The 21,868-nt window shown below is 38.8% G+C and overlaps 1 protein-coding gene across 3 annotated transcripts in view; it reads right to left on the bottom strand.

Moving 5' to 3' along the window:
* Positions 1 to 18,095: 18,095 nt before the first annotated feature.
* PRTFDC1 (phosphoribosyl transferase domain containing 1) overlaps positions 18,096 to 21,868 on the bottom strand; it is a 95,527-nt gene continuing 91,754 nt past the window's right edge. For 2 of the 3 annotated variants that reach the window (XM_059183905.1, XM_059183907.1), the window contains one exon: positions 20,484 to 21,770. In XM_059183905.1, coding sequence (XP_059039888.1) covers positions 21,723 to 21,770 — 48 coding nt within the window. In that variant the 3' untranslated portion in view covers positions 20,484 to 21,722. Of the gene's footprint in view, positions 18,315 to 20,483; positions 21,771 to 21,868 lie in introns of those variants that run through there. The other variant, XM_059183906.1, reaches the window with a different exon arrangement.

Genomic DNA, 21,868 nt, shown 5'->3' with positions numbered 1-21,868 from the left:
GCTATTGTTGATAAGTTTACTTTTCTTTTATTAACTCATTATTCCTCATAGCTCATTGGTCTCACCTGGGTGTGTAGCTCAGTAATGCAAGGCCTAGAGAGGACCCCAGTGGGGCCCAGAATGATAGCTCAATGTTGTAAAAGTCAGAGTTACTTGGATTCTGAGTTTTGGCTTTAAGATTTCACTTCTCTGCCTTTAACTGGGAGAGTAGAACCTGTTTGGTCTTAACTGCTAAAGTTAACTGAGAGTTATGGTGAGATCAAAATTCTCTTTGTTTTGCACTCTGTTGGCACTCTTCCTGTTTTAGGTGCCTGATTTGAATGTTGCTAGAAAGACTGTTTATGAACTTATGGCACTAAACTAGCAGGGACCCAGTACCTTGCCGGTGCACGACACAATCATTCTGGCATCCTGATTAAAAGTTAGAACTTCCTGGTCGCCTGGGTGACTCAGTCTGTTAAGCAACTGACTTCAGCTCAGATCGCGATCCCTGGGTCCTGGGATTGAGCCCCGCATCAAGCTCTCTGCTCAGTGGCGAGTTTGCTTCTCCCTCTGCCTCTCCCTGTGCTTGTGCTCTCTCAAATAAATAAATAAATAAAATCTTTAAAAAAAAATTAGAACTTTCTTAAAAAGTTTTTAACTAAGTTCAAAGATGGTCACCAAAATAATTTGTACTTAAAAAAAAAAAAGCCATCTGTTCAAATTAAAACAGCACCACAATTATTTTAACCATAGTTCTGTTAGGATAAGTTCAAAAACCAAGATTTTTGTACCTTTGTAACAAAGTCAAGGTTCAGGCAAACACTACTTGACCGTGGAAATAGTAATAATTTAAAATACATTAATGAAGCTGAAGGGTAAGCTCAGAGGTGAACAATAAGAAAAATATCAATATTAGGTATTTACATAAGACCATATATTTGTATGTTGTGTATAGTTGGGTTAATACAAAGTACTTGGAATTTTAGATATATTATCCTATTTAATTCTCACGACAACTCTAGGGGGTACGTATGGTCTCCGTTTAACTGTATCTAAGAAGAGTTAAGGCATTTGTCCATGGCTTGCAGTTTGTAAAGGGGAAATCTGGACTCAAACACAGGCCTGTCTCCAATGCCTGGGACTTTACCTTCATATGCTAGTATTACACCCAGAGATGGAGGACAGGGCTCATTCAGCTCCGCATTTTAAGCATATGTTCTAGAAAAGTAAAATGTCGTGTTGCTAACAGAGAGGCTAAGAGTCAGGTCAAACTGTGAAGTGATTTCTAGTAAATTTTTGCTACCATTTTTTTCTAAGGATTAGGAAGGAAATTTATTTCTCTTTAGCTTTTTCACCTTAGGAAGCAAATGCACAATCTAGTGTAGCTTTGAGGTTGCTGGGGCTGGGAAGAGAATGCCTTTGAGTAAAACCAGCTCAGATGAGGTAGATGGGGTGTCCTCTTGGAGCTGAAAGGATGACCTGCCCCCTATTAGTCACAACTGTCAAGCTTTGGGCTTCAGCCGTGGTGGATAACGGAAGCAGGGCACGGAGCCAGGAGCAGGCTGGGAATGCCAAGAAGTGGTGGGGTCTGTGGCCGTGGGCTGAGCGCAGGGCCAGAAGTCATGTGAGAAGACTGGGTCTCTGCAGGCCAAGGAATGGTGGACAGAATCAGCCGAACACTCAGGTTCCGCGTTAGCTCCGGAAGCCCCAGCACCCCGCAGGCTCGGTCTGGGGGTCTGTGCATAGCTCCTGTCTCAGAGCGCGTGCGTGGATGGGGGGCCCTGGACTAGAGCTGGGTCACGGTTGTCCGTGTTCAAGGCCAGTATAGATGCTTGTGAGCAAGACTGTGACGCCCTCCGTATGCATTTCAGAAAATATATTTTTTTAAGATTTTATTTATTTATTTGATAGAGAAAGATCACAAGTAGGCAGAGAGGCAGGCAGAGAGAGAGGGGAAAGCAGGCTCTCTGCTGAGCAGAGAGCCCGATGTGGCACTCAATCCCAGGACCCTGAGATCCTGACCTGAGCCGAAGGCAGGGGCTTTAACCCACTGAGCCACCCAGGCGCCCAAAATATATTTGTTTTATATTGAAACATAACTGGTTTGTTTATTTCTGGAAATGAAGCAAGAGTATGTGTAATATTTTTATTTTTATTTTTTTCCCACTGTTTCTTTTTTTCTTTTTTTTTTTTTTAAGATTTTATTTATTTATTTGACACACACACACACACACACACACACACACATACACACACACACACACAGATCACAAGTAGGCAGAGTGGCAGGCAGAAGGAGTTTCCCTGCTGAGCAGGGAGACCATCAGAGAGGGGCTCCATTCCAGGACTCTGGGATCCCGACCTGAGCCAAAGGCAGACACTTAACAAACTGAGCCACCCACACATCCCTCTGTGTAATGCTGTTAAGCGTGCCTCATAGATATCTAGCATTGTGTTGGTGGTCAAGATCATTGTTTAAACATAGAGAGTCATTCTCAAGCTACTCCACTGATTTTTTTTTTCCCCACTGATTTTTAAAGGGCCCAAATCTAGGATATGAAAAGGCCATATTAAATAGACGGTAAATATTAGAATATTAAATAAATAATCATTAAATTAATTAGTTAAATTTAAAAAATTTAATTAATTAAAATATTAAATAAATAAAAATATTAAATTAAATGGTAAAGAACCAATGCCTACTATATATTAAATAATGAATATTTGTCACATGAATGAAAGAGTCTGCACGGACAACAAAAAGAAGGCCACTCTCTTTTGGAATGCTAGTGGGGGGTCTTCATAAAGCCAGAGAAAACCAGGAACTAATGCCCAGGGGAAATACTTAGTGTGTTTGGAAAGTTGAGAAACCATCCTCCTCTCCACAAGAGTGAAGCTTAGACTTAGGAAAGAGATCTTGGATAAGATGGGTGGATAATGGAGTGACAGCAGAGAATCTTCCATGAAGGTCGTATTCATCCTTCCCCAGACTTCAGGGCAGAAAGGACTTTATTCAGCCGCCTGGAGCCTGTGTGCACCCACAGCCGCTCAGGCAATGATCGGAAGGCTGCGTTATTACATGCTGCACGTGGGAACATCTGAAACGGAGATTTGAGTTCCTTGGACGTGGCCTTGCACGCCCACACAACAGAAATGGACCACAGTGTCTTGGCTGAGCACAAGAGGGAAGCAGACAGACCAGCAGAGACTCTGGTATTCGTACTACATGCCCCTTCCCTGTGTTCCGGGTCCTGTTCTCCTTATCGAAAAACCAATCTCCTGTGCTATTTGACGTGAAGGAAGACTTCTCAGGGAAGGGAAGGTATGAACTGATTGCAAGCTTCAAGGCCTCTTAAAATGACACAGTTGCTTTTGAATTTCAGTTCTAGCAATCCTCCTGCCTGAAATCTGGGTACTTCTCAAGCCCCATCAGATTTTGTCGGGATGAATTACTTAACACCTTTGGAGCGAGGAAGGAAGAAACATGTGCATCTGCTGAGATAACAGCAGGTTTCCTTTCTTCTCTCCTGGCAACGGGCAATTTTAAAGCGAGATAAACTTTGGGAATTAAAAAACCTTTTTGAAGGAAGAGTAATTCCATATTCATTCACTCATTCACTCATTCATCACCTCCCAACTCCCAAACATTTTTCATGTTTGAAAACTGAAACTCTACACCCATTGAATAATGAATGACTCCCTACCACCCACTCTGCCCAGCCGCTGGTTTGACTACTGTAGGTAACTCCTATAAATGGAATCACACAGTACAGTTAACCCTTGAACAACACAGAGAGTAAGAGGCACCTACCCCCCACACAGTCAAAACTCTGCATCTAACCTTGGGCTCCACCAAAACGTCACTACTACCAGCCTACCGTCAACCGGAAGACTTAAAGATTACGTAAACTATGAATTAACACACGTTGTGTATGTTGTACGTATTCTATTCTGTATACTTACAATAAAGGAGGCTAGGGAAAAGAAATCGTTACTGAGAAAATCATAAGAAAGAGACCATGCATTTGTAGTCTTGTCTTGTTTTATAGAGAAATGTCTGCATCTAAATGTATGGGCAGAGGTCAATCCCGTGCTGTTCAAGGGTCGACTGTATTTCTCTTTTTGTGATTGGTTTATTTTACTTAGTACAATAACCTCAAGATTCATCTATATAACAAGTGACGGGGTTTCCTTCCTTTTGAAGGCTAAACAATATTCCACTCTTAGGACAGACCGCATTTTTATCCACTCATCCACCAATGGACAAAGTGGGCTCCTTCTACCCCTGGGTTATTGTGAACAGTGCTGCCAGGAACATGAATGCACAAGGAAATAGTAATTTCTTCACCTGCCTACTCTGGTATGTTGTTCACAGAAGAATGAGTGGATTTAAAGTCTCATTAAGGGTGGAGACAGGGCAGGGACATGCTGGCGACCTTTTGAAACATCAGCCACACTTGAAACTATGCCAAGACCTCAAAGAATTCTGCTGTAAGTATATTCAATGTGTGTATTAATTTCTCTTCCAAACACATTATTTTAAACCAAGTTGTTTTCTCCTTGGGCTTGATGACACAATTTAGTCCCTAATGAAAATAAGAACACAGCTTAAAAAAGAAATGAGAAATATCACATTTATTAAAACCATCCAAACTACCAAATATTCAAGATACCAAATATCAAGTGGATCTAATTATTAGGAAGCTAGAAGAGTTCCATGCAAAGATAAGCATAAAATAGCTTTTGTTGATTAATATCTTATCTATAATCAATATTAACACCAATATTGGGTGTCAACCAATATAGGTTAATTTCTTCCTAAAATTCATTTTGATATCCTTAAGTATCTGGAGTCAATAATTACCTCTTTGCTCAATTTGATTACCATTTATTTTTTTTAACTCCTGGGGCATTTTTCCCCTGGCAAAAATGGAGATGCAAACAGATGGAGAATAAGTGGCTTGAGCTAACATTTTTCTTTTCCTGAAGAAACAGTAGTAGAAAATTGTATAAGGATCTTATTCAGGTGAATATAATTCCTGTTGTAGACAACAAGCCTAGTTCTGCTCTCCCATTTCAAAGATTAATAAACAGACTAGACCAACACAGGAACATTAAAAAATCCAGGGATATGTTTCAAGATCACTGAGTAGCATGAATATCACACATAGTTCATCTCTGTCTCAAGCACTGTGAGTCAAAAGGATGTTAAAAACCTCTGGGTAGAAAAAAATACTGTCTAGCTGGGGATACATTTTGCAATTTCTGATCCTTATCTTCTCTTTCAGTGGTTATCAAAGAGGCTAAAAGGATTTCTTAATATAAAATCCCAGAAAAGAAATGCTGTTCGGCTTGGGAAGCGTCTAAGACTGATATTTTTGTTTTCTTCTAATTCGTTCACTATTATTCCTAGTTTTCTTTTTTCAGGGTTGGACCAACTCAGAACAAATGAACAGAAGGGATTTAGGAACCGATCATTACAAGAATTTATTGTGCAATATTAGATCAAACTCCTGCATCTTTTTTTTTTTTTTTTTCAAATTTTATTTATTTCTTTGAGAGAAAGAGAGAAAGCATTGGAGCTGGGGGGAGGGGCAGAGGAAGAGGGACAAGCTGAGCAGGGAGCCTGAGCAGGGAGCCTGAGGGGAAGGGCACTCCTTGGCTTGATCCCAGAACCCCGAGGTCACAACTTGAGCCGAAGGCAGACACTTATCTGACTGTGCCACCCAGGCGTCCCAAACCCCTGCATGTTTTAATCTTTAGAAAAAAGATGCCAGTGTTAGACTACATGGAGAGAGCAATTCAGAGAAAAAAGGAAGTCTGCCAATTGCAGAAACACATTGTCCAGAAAAATCACTGATTGTAAAGAACATCCTCTCTCCTTATATAAGCTACCAGATGTTGTTGAATTGAATTTTAAAAAGAGAAAAGGAAAAAGCTGATGAGTCATAGGGTGCAACCACAGCTAAGCAAAGTTTAGCAGCTCTTTTAATGAAAGCATGTTGCGGTATGTGTAATGAACAATGGTACAAAATGAGAAAAATGTAGGTTCTGTACTGAAAGGAGATTTAAATTTAAATACCTTTTACACTTGCCCATTTAGAAAATCTTAATAGCGTCACCTAGTTGCAAGGACTTGGAGAGATCCTAGCTACGGCTTCCACGACCTTTCACTTCTTCCTCTACACCCCCAAAAGCACATTTCAGAGAATTTTTTTTTTAAAAGATTTTATTTATTTATTTGACAGAGAGAGGCATCCTGAACTTTTTTTTTTTTTTAATGTCAAAGGTATTACAGTGTTTGCTAGAGAGAAAATTGAGAAAAATACCTTTGTTATGTCAGAATTCATTCAGGTGTCACATTGGGCTGTGTCTCTGTCATTTATTTATTTATTTCACAAGTAGATGGAGAGGCAGGCAGAGAGAGAGAGAGGGAAGCAGGCTCCCTGTTGAGCAGAGAGCCCGATGCGGGACTCGATCCCAGGACCCTGAGATCATGACCTGAGCTGAAGACAGCGGCTTAACCCACTGAGCCACCCAGGCGCCCCAGAGAAATTTTTAAAATTTTTAAATTTTAATTTTTTTAAAAGATTATTTATTTATTTATTTATCAGAGAGAGCGAGCACAGGCAGACAGAATGGCAGGCAGAGGCAGAGGGAGAAGCAGACTCCTTGCTGAGCAAGGAGCCCGATGTGGGACTTGATCCCAGGATGCTGGGATCATGACCTGAGCTGAAGGCAGCTGCTTAACCAACTGAGCCACCTAGGCATCCTGAACTTTTTTTTTTTTTTTTTTTTTAATGTCAAAGGTATTACAGTGTCTGCTAGAGAGAAAATTGAGAAAAATACCTTCTTTATGTCAGAATTCATTCAGGTGTCACATTGGGCTGTGTCTTTTCTTTGATCCCAGTGAAGCTGCGAATCCCTTGCCTTTGATTTTCACAAGTGGGGGTTAGCCCTTCACCTCTACAACATCTGAATTAAACCCTAACAGCTCCAAACCTCCACCCTTACCCAGAGATTTTTCTCTAAGCTTCTTTATTCTGTCATTAGAAACCTAATCTCCCTTTCTTCTTTGCAATTTTTGGCTTTCTCTTTATCACCTTTATTCCCAGAACTGGTGCTGGAACTCCAGAAAAAGTCAGATTAGTTCTACAGTCAACAGGACAGCCCCACTTCATGCAATTGACATATACTTATCAACTGCCTATTGTGCCCCAGCTATGTTGGCACTGGTGACAAAGGTGAGGCAGTCACTCAGTTCCTGCTCTTACCATCATTTTTGTAGATGTCCGCGGACTTTCATATTCATAGCTCCAGATGGACACACATGATTCATTAGGTGGGCAGGAAATACTAAAATTTCTATTTGTTTCTTGTTTTAAATCTAAAAATAAGAAGCTAAACCCTGCTGGCATTTACCATATAGATTGTCATGGGAGCCCTCACATGGCCCGTGTGTCCAATGTCACATTGCACGTAAATTGTTGCAAATGGCCCGAGCCTATAATCTCAAAGGGTCGGCCACACAGTGCGCGTGTCACTCATAGTGTATTTCTGATTGGATTAATTTGAGGGATTATATTACCTGTATTATTTTCTCTATAAGCTTTATTGAAGTTTAATTGATAGGTAATAAATTGCCTATATTTAAAGTATACGATTTGTTCATTGTTAACATGTGTATATATGTGTGAAATCATCACTGCAGTCAAGGTAATTCAACACTGATTCAAGTTTCCTGCTCTACCTTCTGTCATCTTCTCCTCTCACATCCCCTGGCAGCTACTGATCTACTCTCTGTCATTATACATTGCTTGGCATTTCCTAGAATTTGATGTAAAAGAATCACACAGCATTTTCTTTTCTTTCTTTTTTCGGGGAGCCGGGTCTGGCATTTTTCACTTGGCATAAGGTATTTTGAGATTCATCCATGCTTTAGTGTCTATCAATAGTTCATCCACTTTTGTTGTTGAGTTTCATCCTAAATGTATGGCTAGACTACAATTCTTTTATTCACATACTGTTGGATATTTGAAATATTTCTAGTCTGGGCTATTATGAATAAAGCTGCTATCAATATTCATGTGCCTTTTTCTAGATATACACTTCCATTTGTCTTGGGAAATACCTAGGAGTGAAATAGATGGATCTTATGGCAAGCATATATTTAGCTTCTTAAGAAACAACGGAGCTGGTTTCCAAAGTAGTTTATCATTGGAAATTCCCCCCATGCAGTGTATGAGGACAATTCTCCAAATGCATGACAATACTCGGTATGGTCAGTCTTTTTAATTTTAGCTGTACTGATAGATCTGTAGTATTGTCTCATTGTGGCTTTAATCTGCATTTCCCTAATGACTAATGATGTTGCTATCTTTTCGTGTGCTTATTTGCCATGTGTATATCTTCTTTGGTGCCGTAATTATTCAAATGCTTGGCCCATTTTAAAAATTGGTTTTCTGTTTTCCCATTATTGAGTTTTGAGAGATTTTATGTATTTTATTTTATTTTAATATTTTATTTATTTACTTATTTGACAGAGAGATCACAAGTAGGCAGAGAGGCAGGCAGAGAGAGAGAGAGGAAGAAGTAGGCTCCCTGCTGAGCAGAGAGCCAGATGCGGGGCTCCATCCCAGGACCCTGAGATCATGACCTGAGCCAAAGTCAGAGGCTTTAACCCACTGAGCCACCCAGGCGCCCAGAGAGTTTTTATGTATTTTAGATACAAGTCTTTATCTGATAAGTGATTTTTAAATATTTGCTGCCTGTTTGTGACCCGTCTTTTCATTCCCCTAACACTTTCAAAGATCAGAAATTCCTAATTTTGATAAAGTGCAACTTATTAATTTGTTCTTTTGTATATCCTACTTTTGGTGTTTTATCAAATATGTCTCTGCCTAAACCAAGGTCACAAAGGTTTTATCTAGATTCTGTGGTTTTGGGTTTTATATATGGGTCCATAATCAATTTTGAGTTGATTTTTTATATATGGGTCCATAATAAATTTTGAATTGATTATTTATATAGTGTGCAGTACAGATCAAAGTTCATATTTTTTTTGCATATGCAATATCCAATTATTTTAGTACCAAATGCTATACTTTCCCTGAACTGCCTTGGCATCTCTGCTGAAACTTGGTTGTCCATGTAGAAGTAGGTTTATTTCTAAACTCTTTACTGTGTTCTACCGATCTATTTGTCTGTATTTATACCAATACTATACTATTTTAATTATTGTACATTTATAGTAACTTGATTTTAGATAGTATTAATCTACATTATTCTTTCTCAAAGTTATTTTGGCTATTTTAGGTCCTTGAATTTCATATGAATTTTAGATTCAGTTTTTTAAATTATTGCCAAAAAAAAGTCTTGCTGGGATTTCATTTGGAACTGTTAGCAATATTATATCTTCTGAGCCTAGAACACAGTAAATATTTTTCTCCATTAATTTAGAACTTCTTAAATTTCTCTCAGCACTTATTGTAGTTTTTAGCATACGAGCCTTTCATATCTTTTTTTCAGATTTATCATTAAGTATTTCATATTTACTGATACAAGTAAAGGATATATTTTAAATTTCAATTTCTGATTGCTGTCACTAGTATTTACATTTGATTTTGTATATTGATCTTATAACTTACAACTTCATTAAACTTACTAGTTCTACTAGTTTATTTTATTTCTGGGCATAAGAAGTTTTTAATACTTTCTTATTATCTTTTGGATATCTGTGGAATCTGTAGTAATATCAGCTCCCTCATTCCTGATATTGGTGATTTGTGTTTTCTTTTTTTCTGGTCAGTGTAGCTAGAGTTTATCAATTTTACTAATCTTCTCAAACAACCATTTATTAATCCATTGATCTCTTTCTATTGTTTTTCAATTTTCTGTTATAGATTTCTACTTTGACATTTATAATTTCCTTCCTTTTATATACTTTGTAATTAATTTGATCCTCCTTTTCTAGTTCCTAACAGTGAAAGATGGAATTATTGACTTAAAACTGTTCTCCGTTTTTAATATGTGTTTAGTGCTCTAAGATTTCCTTAAATATTGCGCTAGCTGTATCCCACAAACTTTGATATATTGTGCTTTCATGTTCATACTGTTCAAAATACTTTATTATTTTTTTGGGGGGCCTCTTATTTGACCCAGAGTTTATTTAAACCTCTGTTAGTTTCTAAATATTTTGGGATTTTCAAGAGATAGGTCATTTTGTTATTAAAGATTTCTACTTTTATTCCCTTGTAGTCAGAGAACACACTTTATATAACTTGAATCCTTTACAAATTTTTGTGACTTATTTTATCTAATAGAATATGGTATATTTTGGTAAATGTTCTACCTGCCCTGTGTATATTCTGTGTTAGACATTGTATTCAACAAATATCAATCAGGTTAAGTTGATCAACAGTGCTGTTCAACTTTACTATATCCTTCTTACTGATTTTAGTTCTACTTGTTCTATCAATTGCTTAAAAAGGGGTGTTGAAATCATTGTTTATAATTGTGGATTTGTCTATTTTCCCTCACACTTTTCAGTTTTTGATTTATGTATTTTGAAGTTCTGTTGTTATGTGCATAAACATTTAGGTTTGTCATGGCCACATGATAAATTGCTTTATTATCATAAAATGTATTTCTTTATCTCTGATAATATTCTTTGTTCTAAAGTTTACTTTGTTTGATATTGATATAGACATTCCAGCTTTCTTTTGATTAGTATCAGAGTGTTATGTCTTTGTTCATACTTTTACCTTGAACCTATCTGTGTCTTTATCTTTAAAGTTTGTTTCTGATAGATAGTTAGGCCTTGGATTTTTATCCAGTTTGGCAATCTATTCCTTTTAATTGGGGTGTTTAGGCCAAGGGATGGTGAACTACAGATCCTGGACTAAAGGCTATTTTTGCAAATGAAGTTTTTTTGGGAACAGAGCCACAGTCATTCATTTACATGTTGTTTATGGTTGCTTTAGCATTCAAAGGCAGAGATGACTCATTACTACCAAGTCCATATAGCCAGTGAGAATAAAATATTTACTATCTGGCCCTTGACAGAAAAAAAACTTTATCTACCCTTCCTTTAGGCTCTTTCCATTTAATGTAATTATTGTTGTGGTTAGGTTTAAGGTTATCATGCTATTGCTGTTCTTTAATTTCACTTTTGCCATGGGTGTTTCTGTGATCAGACTCCTACCCAGCCCCAATCCTGGGCTTGCTCTCCTGTTCCTTACACCTCACAAGGCAATAAAAATGAAATCTCAGGTGCAGCAAGTTTGGTAAATACTCTTGTGTTGGCGTGGGTCCTCAGAGAAGCAGATGCCATGATGAGATTAAATGTATAAGAAATTTACAATGAAACATTCCTATGAGAGAAAGTGGGGAGGGATCTGGAAAAAGAGCATAGAAGCATCTTAGACTGTTGTACAGGTCTAAGGTAATTTCAGCAAAACCCTCATGGAGTCTTGGAGACAAAGATGCCCAACAAAGGACCCCCAAGTTCTCTATGAATAGAACTGGCTTAGGTCTGTCTCACTGTGCCCAGTCACTGACCAGGAGCAGCATGTGGGAAGAGTGACTTCAGGGCAAATGTGGTGAGGGTATCAAAGTAGAGCTGACGCCCCCACCCTCCTCTCTGAAGCCCACTCTCCCTGCTGCTGGAGGTCTAAGGCTCATTCTCATGGCCTTCACAAACTTAAGATGAAAAATGGCTTTAGTAAACTTACTTGTTTGGGTTTCTGCTTTTACTCATGTTTCAACCTTTGAGCAATTTGTTTTTTTGTTTGTTTGTTTGTTTGCTTTTTTGGTAACAGTTTATGAGTGCATTTAAAATGACTTAAAAAATATATTTCAGGAGCACCTGGGTGGCTCAGTGGGTTAAAGCCTCTGCCTTCAGCTCAGGTCATGATCCCAGGGTCTTGGGATCGAGTCCTGCATTGTGCTCTCTGCTCAGCAGAGAGCCTGCGTCCTCCTCTTTCTGCTTGCCTCTCTGCCTACTTGTGATATGTCTGTCAAATAAATAAATAAAATCTTTAAAAAAAAATTTCATCCAGCAATTTTTTTTATCATTTCCTTCAAGGAGGTCAGTCAGGATATCTAAATTTTCACAAGGCTAGACACTGAATTTATCTCATTCATTACTTCATAATGTCTATTTTTGTATATATTTTATAATGAACATAATGTAATTGTAAATTTGTAAGCAAAGTCTCGTTAAGGGGATAAAAGCTGATAAATATAAACAAGCATGGACTACTGGATCCCTCCCCTCGCATAAGCCCTAGAGAAACTACAGAAGTGAGAAGGGGAATACAGGTTCAGTTTCAACCAATTAACAACAGCCCTCAACTGGGAGAACAGGAGGCTTCTTTCCACTGAGGTATAGGGCAGTGGGTAACTGAAGCCTAGAGGTGGAGTGGGGGCTGGGGAGTGGCTGGAGGCAGCAAAGTGAGTGTGGTTGGAAGATGGTTTTGTTTTTGCCTCCTTCCCTCCACCCCATAGTCCTGAGCCTTCACCACAGAACAATACCAGTAGCCAATTCCTTGGCCCGGAGGGTAAAATGCAGGAGCACAGAGAGCCTTAGTGTTGGGGAATTGATGAAAACAAGTACAGGTTGAGCTGCCAGCCTTGTGCTTACACTCTGGGAAGTGAGGGGAAACTTTCTCTGTAAACCCCTAGGACTGGTGGGTTGTAACCAAAGAAGCTTGCTTTCTCCCAATGCTGCCTCTAAGAGTTTAAAGGGAAGACTCCTGTGAAACCAAGGGCATGGCTGCCGGAATGGCGGTGAATAGATCAACAACAGTTTTGTGGTTTCTGGGATAATCTTTTCCCCTTACCTTCAGCACGCGTGGTTGAGCACAGACTAGGGTTTGACCTTCTGCACTACACCTTTCCTCCAAAGCAGCTGATCCCTCCAGGAAGATGTGAAGTTGCAAGTCAAAATAACTAGATACACAAAGAATACAATGATCGTACAGGAAAACCTATGCTGAGCATAATCTGAAGGAGAACTACTGAGCTAAACACACCTGAATTTTAAAATAAACACGAAAAATTTACTCTAGGAGGTGGGGGAAGATAATGGGTGACACGTATCAATAAGAAAAAGCCATTAGTAGAGAACAAGTAAAAATATGAGAAAGGAAAAATATAATAGTCACACTAAAGAACACCATAAATGAGAAGGACAGCCAGAAGGTTATGAATGACACATGCATTAGTGAGTTGCAAGACCCTATTGAGCAACTTCCCCAGAATGCAGCAGGAAAGAATGGAGTTAAGATAGACAAGCCAAGGAGTGGCTAAGATTGAGGTGAAAGAGCTTAGGTCAGAATCATAAAACCTCCAAGAGAGAGGAAAAAAAAAGGAGGAAATAGTGGAAGAAATAAGACCAGGGATTTCTCAAAACTAAAAGAAGAGATGGAAGTCTTCAGATTATAATGTTCAGTGCCTAACAGGAGAGAAAGCAACACATTTCTTAGAGTGCTCAGAGGCCAAAAGCAGATTCTCTTCAAAGAAACAATGATCAGAGGGATATCCTGCTCCCAAAAGCAGTATAGGATATAAGAAGATCAACAAATAATGTAAATTAGTCTTGAAATCATTTGAAACCTAGAATTTTATATCCAGTCAATTTTTCATGCAAAATAAAAAACACAATAAAAAAGTATTCACACACATATGAAGGCTTAGAAGTTTTATCATAAACACACACACACAATGAGAAGTTGCTTTAAGGTAGTATTTAAATAAGAAGAGAGACAAGGCTAGGGTGCATAGGAGACAGAGCCAATAAAGGTAGTCAAATACCTTGGCAAAATTTATGTTGTCTTAAGAAGATAAGATGGCTGGGGGCACCTGGTTGGCTCAGTCCATTAAACATCTGCCTTTGGCTCAGGTCCTGATCCCAGGGTCCTGGGATCAAGCCCAGTGTCAGGCTCCCTGCTCAGTGGGGAGCCTGCTTCTCCCTCTCCCTCTCCCCCTGCTCCTGCGCTCTCTCTCTCTCTCTCACTCTGTCTCAAGTAAATAAATAAAATCCTTTAAAAAAACAAAAACAAAACAAAACAAAGAAGAAGATGAAATAGCTGGAACTAAAGAATAAAAGAAAGGACACACACTGTACCTTAGAACTTAACTTCCAGACAAGTGATAGCACTTATATTGGGGGAGAATAGATACTAACATTTTAAAAATCATGAATATGAGAGTGGGTCTTGGTAACCCAAAGCCAATGACCATGACAACAAAAATTGATGATGTAACTTTCAAACCAGCATAAGAAATAAATCTTTCTTGAAAAATCAAGAAATCTGAGAAAAAGAGAAAAAGAGACAAAAAATACTATAAATGAGAAATATGATCTAAAACGGCAGAAATGAAGTCTTAATACACCAGTATTTACAACAAATCTAAGAAAATGAGAAATCTAACTCTAAAGATCTTTATCAGAAAACAAAAAGTTAAAAACCCAAAAAACTAATAATTTAGCTCAAGTAGTTTTTTTTTTTTTTTTTAACAATAGAGTCATTTAAGACCAGAAATAAATGAAGTAGAACACAAAAGAATAGAGAAATATCTTAAGCCAGATTTCCTAGAACAGAGGTCTGTCAACTTTTCTGTGAAAGGTTAGCTAGTAAATATTTTTGGTTTGGCAGGTCACATAGGATGTTTATTGATATATTTGTTTTTCTTTTTCTTTCTTCCCTTCCCTTCCCTTCATTTCTCTTTCCTCCTTCCCTCCCTTTCCTCTTCTCTCTCTCTCTTTTTTAACAATCCCATACAAATGAAAAAGCACTGTTAGCTTGCAGACCATGTCAAAACAGGCTGCGGGCTGAATTTGACCTGTGGGTTGCACTTTGCCCTCCTAGAAGCAGAGCTGGAAAAAACTGTTCAGGCACACTCATTCTTCGGTGTTGTCTTGAGGGAGCGCTCTGAGGAGGAACAGAGTGAAGAAAGCAAGAAAGCAGGCCAGGACAGAGAAGCAAAGCAAGGATGTGCAGAACTTCAGCCTGGTCCCCCAGGGAGTTCAGAGCATGAATCGTACCAGAGAGTCCCACTTGGGATTTCGTGGTGCTCACATGTCTGCAAGTCACTGGCTGTGATTACCTTGGGGAGGGTGTAGAACTCCAGGAAGCAGGGAAGGGGCGATGGGGGACTGTGGCAGCCAATACTCAAGGGAATCTAGAAGATGGGTACACCAGTCTGGAAAAGAAAATCCACTAAAAGAACATGAACAAAGTTAAACTGGTTTCTTTGGTTGGGGCGGGGGAAGGAGAAAAGTATTAGAAGCAAGTAAAATATGGAATAAAAAGAAGAAATGTCTATATACGCATTGAGAATTTTAAGTCCTAACAATTTCAATACACAGAGAACCCCCTATCTTATGCAAGTTGTTTGAGAAAAACAGAAGAAACGTAAAAGCTGATGTCACTTTTTAAAGCTAAAATAATCCGGATTCCAAAACCATGTAAAAATAATAGAAAAAAATTATTGGATTCTTTCATATTTGAATGTAGATTCATAAAAATAGTAGCATATGAGATCCAGTTGCATAATTACACAGAGGTCAGTGTGCGGGGCTCCAAGTTCCAACCCCCCAGTCACTGGTCTTTCTGGTGACCGGCCCCAACCTGAGGCTCTCTAGAGAGGTCCCATTCTAAGTCATCTCTTTAGCATAAACTCAGGTAGATAAAAGGGGCTTGTTAAGAGTAACAAATAAACCCATCCCCACTTTGGAAATTCCAAGGATTTTAGGAGCTCTGCGTCAGGAACCAGGGACAAAGAACAAGCACATTTCTTATTATTCCATACCATTCTTTCTTCTCCTCGTCTGATTATCACCTGCGAATCTATGGACACAATTCCATTCATGGTCCATGAACTCAGTGCTGTGTACTGAGTACTGACCCAGCAGTCTAATAACACTGTTTCCACATCTTGTTTTGAACACAGCTCTGTGACCCTGGGTAAGTGATTTAATCTCTTTGGTGCTCATTTCCTTATCTCTAAAATGGAGGTGCCGGTTCCTACCTGTGGGTTTCATGCTAGATACAAAATTGAATTATTGTCAAGATTGCGTAGAGTGCATGACCCACAGTAGTTGTGGCCAGATCATTGCAAAATGTCAACACACTCAATGTCTGGGTTCCAGTCTTTCACAATCTTTTGTTATGCTCATGATAGATCTCTACTAAATACGACCATAAAGATTCATGCAGTCACCCAGCAGTTACGTATGTAGTGTACATAGTGCAGCATAAATCATTTTCCCAGGCTATTGATGAATACTCTTCATGCGGCACAACCAAAGGCGTTGTTCAAATAAAGATAAGACAAATTACAGCACTTCCTTTATCCAGTCCACCAGCTCCGTCATTCAATATTAGGAGATTAGATAAATTGGACACAGCAGTTTTTATCGGAAGCCCTGTTGGTTAGTACTCAGTGATTTGTTGTTTTAAAAATGTTTTTTAATTGATTTGGTGAGTACTATTTCTAGCATGATGTTATATAAATATATATAGGGAGTCCCATTCTGGATTAGGTTCTTGGCCAAATTATATGGCAATTCCCTCCTATAAAAGCGGAACTACTTCTAAAGTTTCCACTTGAATTTACATTTACAGAATACTTGGCAAGCAAAAACTATTTTACTATAGTTTTTATTTTTCAAATTTAAGCACCTTAATAATAAGAGAAATAAAACTGCTCTTTCTTTTTTTTTTAAACTGCTCTTTCAACGTCTTCTTAATCTGGTCCAGACACTATCAGTGGGAAAACATGTATTTCTTTATAATCAAGGTGGGCTATTTCACTGTTCTTTTTATCATTTCCTCTTTCCCCAGGTGGCTAAGTAGTAGTCGTCTTTTTTTCTTTTTTCTTTTTTTTTTTGAGGGGGAGGGACAGTGGAGGAGGAAGAGAGAATCTTAAGCAGGCTCTATGCCCAGTATGGACCCAGATGTGGGGCTCCACGCTGAGCTCCATCTCAAGACCCTGAGATCATGACCTGAGCCAAAATCAAGAGTCAGATGCTTAACTGACTGAACCACCCAGGTGCCCCAGTATTCTGTCATTCTTAAAAATCTAGGCAAACAAGCATGCATTATGACCACTGCATAATCACCTTCTTCTCTAATCTCATGAGTGGAAAATGGGCAAGGGAATAACCTATCTGTGGTAGATTTCCTCTTCAGCTTTCTGACAATGGCCAGAGCCATATACATCCTACCCCACTGGATGATGGTCTTATAATGTTCTTCCATCAAGTGGTAGCAGTCTACGTTCCCTCCCCTTAAACTCAGACAAGTCTTTGTAACTGCTTTGACTAACAGAATTTGGTGGAGAGCCTGTCATTTAAGAGACAGTATGGCTTACACCGGTTCTGTCTCTGTCTGTCTGCACTTGCCTTTGGAACCCAGCTGCCATGTTGTGAGGAAGTTCAAACCACACGGAGACATCAGCCAGAAAAATTGACTGACCACAGCCTCAGCTTAGGTTCCTGCCAGCAGCCAGTATCAACCATCAGGCAAACCTTTAGATCAGAGCTACCCACAGAACTTTCTGGGATGGTGGAAATTTTCTATGTGCTAATACAGTAACTTACTCCCTTATGAGGCTATGGAGCAGTGGTAATGTAGCTAGTGCGAATGAAGAAGTGGATTTTAAATTTTACTTCATTTTAGTTCATTTAAATTTATTTATTTATTTTTATTATTATTATTTTTAAAGACTTTATTTATTTATTTGACAGACAGAGATCACAAGTAGGCAGAGAGACAGGCAGAGAGAGAGAGAGGGGGAAGCAGGCAGAGCAGAGAGCCTGATGTGGAGCTCGATCCCAGGACCCTGAGATCACGACCTGAGCCAAAGGCAGAAGTTTTTTTTTTTTTTTTTTTTTTTTTTTTTTTTAGATTTTTTTTTTTATTTATTTATTTGACAGAGAGAAATCACAAGTAGATGGAGAGGCAGGCAGAGAGAGAGAGAGAGGGGGAAGCAGGCTCCCCGCCGAGCAGAGAGCCCGATGCGGGACTCGATCCCAGGACCCCGAGACCACGACCCGAGCCGAAGGCAGCGGCCCAACCCACTGAGCCACCCAGGCACCCCCAAAGGCAGAAGTTTTAACCCACTGAGCCACGCAGGCACCCCTCATTTTAGTTCATTTAAATTTAAACAGGTACATGTGGATAATGGCTGCCATGTTGGACCATTTACCGTCACTTGGTTGTAGCCGTCAGCCTTTGAATCTTCCAGCTGAAGCAACAGACTTCATGAAGCAGAAGCAAACCATCCCCACAGTGCCTGCTCCATCTTCCTAATTCTCATAAGCCCTGAGAAATAATTGCTCATTTAAACTACTCAGTTTGGGGAGTGATTTGTTACAGAGCCATTGATAATGATACACTGTTTCTACTGTTCACTTATTTTTAGTTTTCCACAGTAAATAAAAACGTGCGGGCCTTTCCCATCTTTTAAAAGCCCTCTAGCTGTGGTTATGTGTCTCTGGTCTTCATAGCCAGGTTTCTTGAAAGAGTCGTCTACACTCACTACCCTATTTGCAGCTTATTTACTAGCCAATACCTATTAGCCCTGGATAAAAACAAAGTCACAGTAACATTAGTTAAGGCTTATTTCTCCCCCTTAGAAAATGCAGGACTTTAGTATCCCACTCTGTCTTCATGGCCTCTCCTACCAATCTCTGAGCAAAGCCCACCCTGGCAGAAAAAGTCTGAAAAGGGGGTCCTTTGGGCCAAGAAATGGCAAAAACATTTTTTCCCCCTTTGGGAATGGACTATGCATGGCCCTTGATGAAATGCCAATGGCCTGTCCCAGTGTGTGGCCCAAAGGCTACGGTGAAAGCGGCTCTTTCAGTTGGGGTCTTTGTCTCCTTCTCTCCATGGGGTTCAGAACCAAACATGGTGGATGGCTGGGCCAAGAAACAAAGCAGTCTTCTCCATGTACACCTTCCGTCCCTCTACATGCATCCCAACATCAACGCACAAACCTCCCTTCTACCCCTTTGCTCCCCTCCTGAAACTAGCCTGCCCACCAGCCCTCAAGTGTCATCTGGTGATCCCAAAGGAACTTTATGATGGCACAGTAACAACAAGTCCCAAATGCTATTTTTGCCCAAATTAACCAGACATCTGGGTGGGGAGTGTGATTTAGGGTTTTGATTTCCAAGAACATACTACCTCTATTACACAAGTGAGGAAATATTTCCATGACACTAGTTCTCTAGAAGTGGGGTGGGCCACCTTCTCTCTCCATTGGGGAAACCCAAGTTCATCCCATGGGAGGCTGAAAAAATGCTCAGAAGGCCTGGAACATGGTAAACCATTTTATACCCAAAGACATCCAAAGGTTAAACAAGGTGCATCAAGATTCAACTATTTGCAGTTCACTCTGGGAGTGCATGGTTCAATATTGGATACATTCCAACCCAGTAAGAAAGAACCAATTTATAATGAAGCATTCTAATTTGTATGGAATATCCCAAAGTATTACTTATTAGGTAACTGTATTACTGTAGCAAAAGTATTACTAATTACTGTAACTGAATCCAAATAAAACATCACACACTTGTCTGTCCCTGCCCCACCCCCACCAATCAATCAGCTTTGGAACACCAAATTAATAAATGCATTGGTTGCTAAGCAGGTTATGAGTTTTCACATTTTTGGTCTGGATTGAAAAAACCCTGAGGTATTAAACCGATTAGAGTTTTGCAAGAGAAAAGGAAATACTATTTTTCCCAAGATGACATTCTTGGATATCACTGTCAAAATATTGTGTGATAGGAAAAAAATTGTAGGAATGATTAAATTTCTTGTGTGTTTAATGGATTTTTCTTTTTCAGCATTAACTAGCATAAGTCCTTCTCAAGATTTTGTGAAGCAGATCAATTTCCTTCCTAATTCAAATAAACATTCAGTCCTCAGAAATTATACTGACATTTGCTAAAACTCAACATTCTATAGAAAATACTTTTGTAAAGATTATGGATACTTTTATATTTATAATCAAATGTATCTGGGTTTTTCTAGGGCTTCTGATATAAAGGTGGCGTAGTGAAAACTGTGTTTAGAACACAAATTTGATAATTTAAGAAACTGTCCAATTAGCATTTTCAATCTCTAACTTGGTAACTGATTCTTCTACGGAACAAAGCTAAAAGGAATTCCCTGTGCTGGTTTCTCACTTGAGATATCTGGGTGTGGTTTATTTTCTTCTCTGACTGGAACAAAGATATTCAGGAAAATCTTTTACAACTAAAATTCTTTGTCTTACAAACAAGCTTAAGGAAAAAAAAAAAGCAGTAGATCAAGTCTGGCTTAATCGTTTGCTTATACTAGTGCATATACTGGATTTTTTCCAGGTTAACAAAAATAAAGCCTCAGGAAAGATATATGCAGTAGTATATTTAAGCTACTGGCTCACACATTTTAATGGCTGAAAGTATATAAAAAATACAAAGGCGGAAGAAAAACAGTAAGCAGTTATGAAATGTAACAAGGTTTTTTATTCTTTATTAGTTTAAAGGAAGCTAGAACCTGATAACAATATGCCATATATGGTTCAGAACCAAACAAAGGCCGCTTAGTTATTTATTTTGCATTTTCTCCTTTTAGGAAGTGAGAAAAAAAAAAACAGTTCTATTGGCACTCAAGTGTACTTTCAATTAAAATTCCCATAAATTAGAAAACATCTCATTAAACAGTGGAAATGGAAAAAAATGTTATTCAGAAAAAAACTTTCTTAAGTGTGCTGGTTTTCTGTAATGCCTTGGGCTGTCGGATAAGCCTTCTAAGATCACTCAAAAAAATTATTCAACCTCTGTGTTCATGTTGATGATAATATATAACAGTGTCTTGTCCTTTGATGTAAATAAGGGGAAAAACCTCAGTCTTGCTTCGATTTGAATTGAACCCCCCGCTCCGCGAATTCTGCCATTTGTTCATGTCCCACACAAATAAAGAGACGCAGCTTAGAAACGAGGGCCTTGCTGCCATTGTATTTTTTCTAATTAAAATTCAGAGTATTAAACACAGTTGAGTACATCCATGCAGACATGACACACCGTTATCACACACCGGAAGCCAGTATCAACAGCACTGAGCAAAGGCTCATCTCATAACATCATTAAGATTCATTATATGCTACAGTTCAAAAAGGCTTTGTCAAAGCAAATAGTTATGGCCTGCCAGAAATGCACAAATAGAAATTTATATGAAATTGTTCTTTCTCTCCTTTTTTCGTATGGGACTCTAGTTGCAGTCCCAGGATTTGGGTTCAGAGCTTAACTGGAAAGCCTTCCAGTTTCTTCAGATTGCAAAATGTCACCCAAACGGAATATTAAAAAAAAAAAAAAAAAGTTAAGTGAAAAATATTTGAGTAACTAGGTGGGGGGATGGTGATCAAGCTTAAAGGCTGTGTTGGAATCAAGAAAGGTGAAGTTTCAGAGAGTGTGAAGGTAGATAGAACTCATGAGTCACAAGGCGGAATATTTAATTTGGAACAAGTCAAATAAAGCATTGCTTTCTTTTCCTTAACAACCTTTGGTACTCTTTATGTTAAAACCTCAGAAAAGAAAGCTCTCTCATTAAAACATTTTTTTTTCTTCTTTTATATCCTGCTGAGTGAAGATGCCTGGGGAGACAAACTCTACATGGTGGCTTTCCAACTGTGGTTGTAAGTTACGATGTTATCTGGAGAGTAGACGGTGAGAATTGACTCCTCTAGACCCGGTACTTTTCTTTGCCATGCTCATTGATCACGCATATGTGCTGAAACAATAGATGATTTAAATGACTTGGTTTCTCAACAAAATAGGAGGTGCAGAGAATGTAATGCAGTGATAACAGAATGTCATCTTAAAACTGGT

Source organism: Mustela lutreola, chromosome 8 (genome assembly GCF_030435805.1).
Source record: "Mustela lutreola isolate mMusLut2 chromosome 8, mMusLut2.pri, whole genome shotgun sequence".
NCBI lineage: Eukaryota > Metazoa > Chordata > Mammalia > Carnivora > Mustelidae > Mustela > Mustela lutreola.
Note: the sequence above shows the minus strand (reverse complement) of the source record. Positions and strands in the feature narration are given on the sequence as shown.